Source organism: Stegastes partitus, unplaced genomic scaffold (assembly GCF_000690725.1).
Source record: "Stegastes partitus isolate 25-593 unplaced genomic scaffold, Stegastes_partitus-1.0.2 Scaffold1268, whole genome shotgun sequence".
Lineage (NCBI taxonomy): Eukaryota > Metazoa > Chordata > Actinopteri > Pomacentridae > Stegastes > Stegastes partitus.
The window spans coordinates 9,535-17,195 of NW_007578999.1; the positions used below are offsets into that span (position 1 = coordinate 9,535).

The following is a 7,661-nucleotide window of genomic DNA, read 5'->3' on the forward strand; positions in this document are numbered from 1 at the left end:
GAGCTGAAGGCTGGTGAATAGAGGAGATCAAATAAAACAGCTGAGCAATCACCACGTGTGGGTGTGCCAAGAAAACACGCAGAGAGGAGGTAAGCCACAATTACCTCTTCTTCCTCTTTTTTTTTTTTTTTCCTTGCTGGTAGCTTCTTTTCGAAACCATTGAAATGGGAAGCTTGTGGAAGTAGACTGTAAATTTTGTGACCTGAATAACCGCCGCCACAGACAAGGAGGAAGTCTTCGGGTTGCTTAAATTGGTGGCATTTCTCTGCTTTCATAACATTCCGCTAGTATGCAGTAAAGAACAAACTTCCCCCGCCTTTGTCGCCGAACTATAAGAGCTGAGCTTCGATCGCACATGTTTACTTTTGCTTGACGCGCCTCATTGCACAAACGGTAAGGACGAGCTTTTCTTGACACCATGTGGGTCTTTAAAATGATTTTCCTCCTAATATTTGTTAAAGTTTGTACCGATTTTCTATTTCCTTGATGATAAGATGCAGGAAGCAGATACGCCACATTGTTTTGATGACAACACGGTGCTGGGAAGTTGTGCCAGTTAAAGCTTGGATACACTAATTTCCCCAGTGTAGTTAACTCATTAAGTTTATGAGGGTCATCATTTTCATTACACATCCAGTATTTGTGCATATACTGAGAACAGGGCCTGGGAGTTAATGATAAAAGCATCATTGCACTGTATTTACAACACAGAGCAAGCAATAACACAGTATTACAACTTGTATACAAACTCATGTGCCAGACCAAAACACTGGCTCCTCATTAGGAGATAATGCACTACCACAATAAACTCTAGAAGAGGGATACGGAAAGGAATTAGGAGGGAATATAAGGGGGGGAAAAGGGAATTACAGTTTATTCGTGGATGAACTTCATTGTCTTTAAGCTTACAGGCTAACATTGATTATATATATGTTACATTATATAGGAGTGCACTCTTAAATCAAGTGCCAAATTGACTACAGTTTGAAATACTTTGTTGTGCAGTGCGGTAATCTCTTTCCATTCTCTCTTATCGGCAGAGCTCAAAGCCCTCGAGGAGCTGATGAGCGCTGGTTTATTGGCGAGGACAGGAAAACCACGCTGTCTCGTCGGGTTTGTTCCAGGCCACTGACCCAATAAGACGCCTTCGTCTCCCGCGGTCCGGACTGCCTGACTGATCAAACCTCCCCGCGCTGCAGTCCATTCATCCCCCCAGAGTCAAGGACATAATGTGACACGTCTCAGCCCTTGACTGACTTGAGTGACTTACACCGAGGCCACCATGCAGGAGTGCCACACCGCGCTGTGTCTCTCTGTCTACATCATTACCTTTGTGCTGGGCTTCCCGGCCAATGTCCTGGCCTTCTACACTTTCTGCAAGAAAGTGAGACAGAAAGCCACACCGATTGACATCCTGCTCCTCAACCTGACCATCTCCGACCTCCTCTTTCTCCTGTTCCTGCCCTTCAGGATGCAGGAGGTGATGAACGACATGATCTGGGATTTGCCCGGCCCCCTCTGTCCGCTGACCGGCTTCATCTTTTACATGACTATCTACAACAGCACCTTCTGCCTCACCGCCATCAGTGTGGAGCGCTACTTGGGTGTGGCTTACCCCATTCAGCACTCACTGAAGCGGCGACCTGTGTACGCTGTTGCTGCCAGCATCTTCTTCTGGATTTTCACCTTCCTCCACCTCAGCATTGTGTTCATCATACCCCTAATTGGCTCAGAAAACCCCCCCTCAGTTCACAACGTGTCAGATGCCGCCGTCATCGAAAGCAACGAGATGGTTGTGTGCTACGAGAATTTCTCCGCTGCTCAACTGCAGGTCCTCCTGCCTGTACGTCTGGAGCTCTGTGTGGTGCTTTTCTGCATCCCTTTAATCATTTGCAGTTTCTGCTACATCAACTTTATCAGGATTCTGTCCAAGCTGCAACACATCGACCGACGCCGGCGCCTCCGGGCCATTGGCATGGCTTTAGGAACACTGCTGGTGTTCGCTTTATGCTTCGGCCCTTACAATGTCTCCCACATTGTGGGTTTTGTTACATGGAGAAGTCCTGACTGGAGAGACCAGGCCCTGCTGTGCAGCACCTTTAACGCTTGTCTAGACCCTCTTATTTTCTACTTCTCGTCCTCTGCCATGAGAGGGAACGTAGGCAGTGTGATGGAAGGGGTTAAAAGGCGTCTCAACAGGTGCATGCCCTGTCACATGCCCCAGGCCTTGAGGGGGGGAATTAACAAGACTGGAAAAGATAAGGAACACAAACAAGAGGAGATCAATACTATCAGTGCTGACAGAAAAGGAGCTGCGAGCAGCTCCCTCTCCTAATTTGTTATTTCTTCATCCCTACAAGCAGGAAATTAATGCCATGTTTGTGTTTTTACACGTGAGGAGATGACTCGGCTGTATACAGCGCAGCCAGACTTTGTTTGCGTGTCTGATGAACCTCCTGTTTGGGAACGAGACAAGACGGGTAACCTTCTGTCAGCCTGAGCTCATTGTTTTTATGTAGTATAATGTGTAAAGCCACAGAGGCAGCCTAATTCTAGCTGTCAGATAAAAAAAGAAGGGAAAAAAAAAAAAAAAGAAGAAAGTCTTACATAAAGTAAGAGGGTTTCATAAGCACTCCAGTAGTGAAATCAGGTGTTGCGGAGTAAACAAAATGAATATCTAAGCAACAGCTTCGGACGTCATCTCTGCACAATGATCGGCTGGTCGGCTTTAATTCAAGGACAGGTTACGTTGTCTGTTTGCAACAACATCTTAATTATATATCAAGTGTTGGTGGTCTGACAGCAGATTCATGAATGTAGAAAATAACAGGGCTTTGTACAAAGAACCTCCAACATGCACTTTTTTTTTGTCAGAGCATACGTCTGTATATTTTGCCATTTTCATGCAGCGTGCGAATGTATGAGTTTATATAATGTGTATGTGTGACGTCTGTATTAGAAGGGTTGTAATTTTGTAATAAAAAATAAACATTATTTTCATACACAAATCATAGTGTGAATGCGAGTGTATGTAATGGAAGAGAAAGAGGGCGACAGACACGGCTAATATTTTCATAAGCAAATCATATAATAATTGTTAACTGTGATACGGCCAGCTGTCATGTAAAACGTGTCTTTGTTTATGTGTGTTTGTACAAGAAAGAGGTTAGATAGATAGGGGGAGTAATTTAAGACAATGACTGATGTAAAGTTTGCATGTAAATTTGCACAGCATCACATGAACTGAGTCATGTTTTATGAAATGTGTTCATTTTATATTTCTTATGACATAGAATTAAAAAACAAAAAACAAGAATGAAGCAGTAGAAAGTTTATTGAGCAGTGCGTTCCTGACATCACCGATCTGGCGTTACTGTAGATACATCAACGAGCGTTGCGATCGTTATTTCTGGCGCCGCTTCTTGCTCTCGGCAGCGTGGGCAGGCCTAAATTTAAAATGAACTTCCACCAACATGCGAATCAAGATCTCACCCCACACGCTGCGAACATAAACAATGCTATCACACAAGCAAAGCTCTGGCATCGGCTTGTAATCCTGTTTTTGTGAGGATTAGGCCTACACGGAGGTTGAGCTGATGGCTGTATCCGTTTGACAGGTGGATCATGCATGAAGCATTCATTTTGACGCACAAGACCCGAGTGAATGACTAAGATCTGCGGGCTAGCAGCCGATGACACAATGAACGAATCCAAAAAAACACGCTAGTCAGCACACCGGCAAGCGATAAAAAAAAAAAAAAGTTAGACAGATAAACGGCTTTGATGTGCAGAAAGAAATCAAGGAGGATGAGAGAGCAAAGAGGAAGCAGATGAAACCCGACGTATACAAGCGCCTGTCTGGAAATTGGAAGAAACTTTTATTGCAAATGAGAGAGGGACCTATGCGCAGTATTTACTTATTGTGTAGATAACACCAGCAATTCAGAATTAATCTTCTCATTTCTGTGACGACTCTGTACTTGAATTTGTATGAAGTTGTTTGTCAAAGGTTGGTCTGCCGAGATGAGCCACGCTGAATACCCGCCGGCCCTTTTTTTGTTTTCTCTCCTATTTCATTTTGCGTTTCCTGGAAGACAATAATTGGTTATTGCGTCAGTGTTGACTTTTTCCTAACAATGTGTGATAGGCTACAGGGATAAGGCAATAAGAAAAACAGCCCCGTGTGAGCGTGTGTGTGTGTGTGTGTGTGTGTCTACATGACGTGCTCGCCAAAGGCAGAGGAAAATATTATACTCACATGGCAGACATCATTTTCCTCGCACACAGAAACGTTTGGCTGCTGTGGAGAGCGAGATCACATAAATGACACGTGTTTTGTGTTTATTTATTTTTTTTAAACAACTTCCTGTAATTCTCGCTAAAGAGGAATTGATCTCTCACCTTCCAATAAAAACACAAAGGTCATCGCGGAGAGGAAACACAGCTTGAGAACGTTCAGGTATAGAATCACATCATTAGGGGAGGCATCTGGAAAGTAGAGCAACGGAAAAAAAAAAAGGCCAACACTGATTAGCACTGACTTATCATGTTATCGAGCATGACAGAATTAAATCAGAGAAGTTGAACTGGCTTTGCTTGATGGACATTTCCCTCCTCCCGGGGAGGAGAGGTGTTTAAACATTGATTGTGAAAATCATTAATTTGTTCAAGTATTGCCGGCAATCTGGTGCCTTGGAACGATCAATGTCTGACCCACATTAACAGTCAAGTAGGGCAAACCCTGAGCAAGCCACGAGTACAATGTCACGCCCTGTCCTCTGTGCACTCTGTGTGTCACCGCGCACTGCGTTACTTCAAAGGGGACTTTCCTATAGATCAAATGAAGCACAAAGAGGCTATTTTGGGCATTCAAGTAAAAGTTCCGGTAATTTTCTGTACATACACAAGGTCAGGTGGGCAAGCGCGAGCCCCGAGGCTTGGATACGTGTGAAAATCACCAAGCTGAATCATCATCCTATGGGCAGAGCAGCTCGTTTTATTAATAGCGTGAAGTGTTTGACTAAGGTACAAGGTACACGTCTATGTGGGTAAAATCTGGAACAGTATTTCCACATTAAAGCTGCAGTAGGCAGAAATCTGGAAAAAGGCGGAAAATAAATAAATGAAAATGGCAGAATTTGAAAACAGCCCTCCTTCCTGCAGCTCTCTCTCTACGCTTTCCCCCCCTCTCTGTTTGAAGCCCCTCCAAACCCAACGAGCATGCGCCAAAACCAAAAGTCAACATGCACATGCAACATCGCACAGGATCCAGACCGCACTCTCTCATGTGAGAACCTTCCACTGAACCCACTGCGCCTCGTAGTGTTGATCTGGGTCACCTGATCTGGAGGAAAAGCCCTGCGATTGGCTAAAGTTTCACATCAGGAGGTAGATTATTTAATGACCGACAACAAAGGCGAGAGGAGGTGCAGACGTCTAGAGTCCCCTTGGACCACTTGAATTATAATATGCTGAATAGTTATCATGGATATTTTGCCCAGCTGGATGTGTAATGTAAAAGGGCTAATATGTGGTGATGCCCGCAGGACTTTCCTTTAATTCTAGGTGGCATTTCAGCATCTTTTAGCACATTATTTAGCTTTTTTTTTCTTTTAAATCCACACTAGTTTGGCTCACTGTCTTTACTGTTTTTCAGATGTTTTCAGTAGGGATTGACTGACATGTTTTTAATTATTATTGGTAATCAAGATGCACCAATAACCAATATTTAGAACAGATACACATTATACATGTTGATTTACTCATTTGTAGCAATGCCTTGTGTTTTTTTTTTTTTGTTAATTTCTGCATATTGTGTCTCCGCTAGAGAGACGTGTCTGTCAGTTGGAGGAAATTGCGAAAGTCAGTCTTACTTTAGAAAGAGGTAACGGTGCTCCAGATAACGTTGGCCACAGGCCCCTCAGCAAGCCTCTCAGTGTGTTTAAGACTTTGATGTTTATTGCAGCTCTAGTAATATCTGCAACCTCAACTTCCAAACAAAGCTTTAAAGCTGTCGGTCCCTGTCAGTAAACTGTAGCTGTCGGTGCTAAATGGCTGTTAGTTGTGTAACCAATCAGATAGAGCTGCTGTGTGTAGGATGTTGCTTAAGACTACATAGTGACGACAGAGAGAGAGAGATGGCTGCATGCGGGCCAAAGTAACGCACTTATCCATCCATCCATCCATCCATCCATCCATCCATCCATCCATCCATCCATCCATCCATCCATTTTCTATACACCGCTTAATCCTCACTAGGGTCACGGGGGGCTGGAGTCCATCCCTTTCACACCTACGGACAATTTAGAATCACCAATTAACCTCAACATGTTTTTGGACTGTGTGGGAGGAAGCCAGAGAACCCGGAGAGAACCCACGCTGCACGGGAAGAACATGGAGACTCCACGCAGAAAGATCCCGGATGTCCTCACTGGGATGCGATCCGGCGACCTTCTTGCTGTGAGGCAACGGTGCTAACCACCGCTCCACCTTGCAGCCCTATGACAATACCAATAATGAAAAAAAAAGCTAATTCTCAGCCTTGATAACCGACCAAGCCAATAATCGTTAGTTTTGAGAGACTCCTCTGTAAGCTTCCTGCCCAGCAACAACCAGCAAACACACAGCTAGCAGCTCCCGAGTGAACATAATTTATAGTTTAACAGCTTAAAAGCCGAATATTTCCCTAGGAACTAAAAGGAACGTTGATCTTACATTTATCAGATGCCAAAAAGTCATGCAAAATTAAATGCAAATGTTTGTCAGTGTTTGTCTCGTTGACTGAATAATTAAAGGTTTGCGAGTAAGTCAACTTTTTAAAATATTTTTTTGTTTCAGTAATAAATATCCAATTAAAGTTCTGTTGTGTGGACTGCTGACAGCAGGCTGAAGATAAAACTCGTGCTTTAAAAGGAGCCTGCTAATGCATTCTGCAGTTTAAAAGCGGCTGGCTTTCACGTTCTGTGTGGATGTTAGAGGAATTCAGCGACTAGGTGCAGTGTTTGTGCAGTGCCATGTGCTCTACATTTACAACAGCAGTGATTCACACCTCTGGCAGCTTTCTTCTCCTCACCGAACAGTAAGTATCATAATTTTCAGAGCCATCTGTCATACCGAACTGGCAGAAGAAAAAAAATGTGAATTCTGATAAACAAAGTTAAATATTTAAAACTGATGGGCAGAACATAAATTCATAGTTTTTTAAATATTGAGGAACAGGAAAGATTTGATTAAAATTAATCCTCCAATTTAAAATATATATATTATTACAACGTGCAATATCCCCCAGTTTATATACCACTACCTCTCAATATGTATGTATGTATATATCTACATTTGCACTGCTTATTATTCTTACTATTATTGTTATGATTATTATTATTGTTATTATTATTACTACTATTACTACTGTTATTATATATTTAATCCCTATCTTATATATATATATATATATATATCTTTTGTATATACCCCCCATTCAGAAGCCCATTTTCATATTATGTTTGCACTATTCTCTTTGTTTGCACTATTTCTTATATTTATATGTACATTTTTTAATTTTTTTCTCTCGTATATGTGCATCTCTGTTTAATGCTGCTACCAACAACGTGAATTTCTCCACTGTGAGATAAATAAAGGCATATCTTTTCTTTTCTTATCTT

The 7,661-nt window shown here is 42.5% G+C and overlaps 2 protein-coding genes across 2 annotated transcripts in view; one reads left to right on the top strand and one right to left on the bottom strand.

Annotated features, from left to right (window-relative positions):
- Nucleotides 1-306: 306 nt before the first annotated feature.
- On the top strand, nucleotides 307-3,303 carry LOC103369304 (free fatty acid receptor 2-like). The gene is made up of 2 exons (XM_008297989.1): nucleotides 307-393; nucleotides 1,041-3,303. The coding sequence occupies exon 2, from the start codon at nucleotides 1,283-1,285 to the stop codon at nucleotides 2,333-2,335; it is 1,053 nt and encodes a 350-aa protein (XP_008296211.1). The 5' UTR covers nucleotides 307-393; nucleotides 1,041-1,282; the 3' UTR covers nucleotides 2,336-3,303.
- Nucleotides 3,304-3,316: 13 nt separating this feature from the next.
- LOC103369305 (tyrosine-protein phosphatase non-receptor type substrate 1-like) overlaps nucleotides 3,317-7,661 on the bottom strand; it is a 6,955-nt gene continuing 2,610 nt past the window's right edge. Inside the window, exons 4-6 of the mRNA XM_008297990.1 lie at nucleotides 4,402-4,488; nucleotides 4,259-4,300; nucleotides 3,317-4,087 (exon numbers count right to left, since the gene is read on the bottom strand). Coding sequence (XP_008296212.1) covers nucleotides 4,269-4,300; nucleotides 4,402-4,488 — 119 coding nt within the window. The 3' untranslated portion in view covers nucleotides 3,317-4,087; nucleotides 4,259-4,268. The remainder of the gene's footprint in view (nucleotides 4,088-4,258; nucleotides 4,301-4,401; nucleotides 4,489-7,661) is intronic.

Excerpts from the sequence above, each read along its gene's own strand:
- LOC103369304 (XM_008297989.1), top strand. The coding sequence starts at position 1,283 with ATGCAGGAGTGCCACACCGCGCTGTGTCTCTCTGTCTACATCATTACC.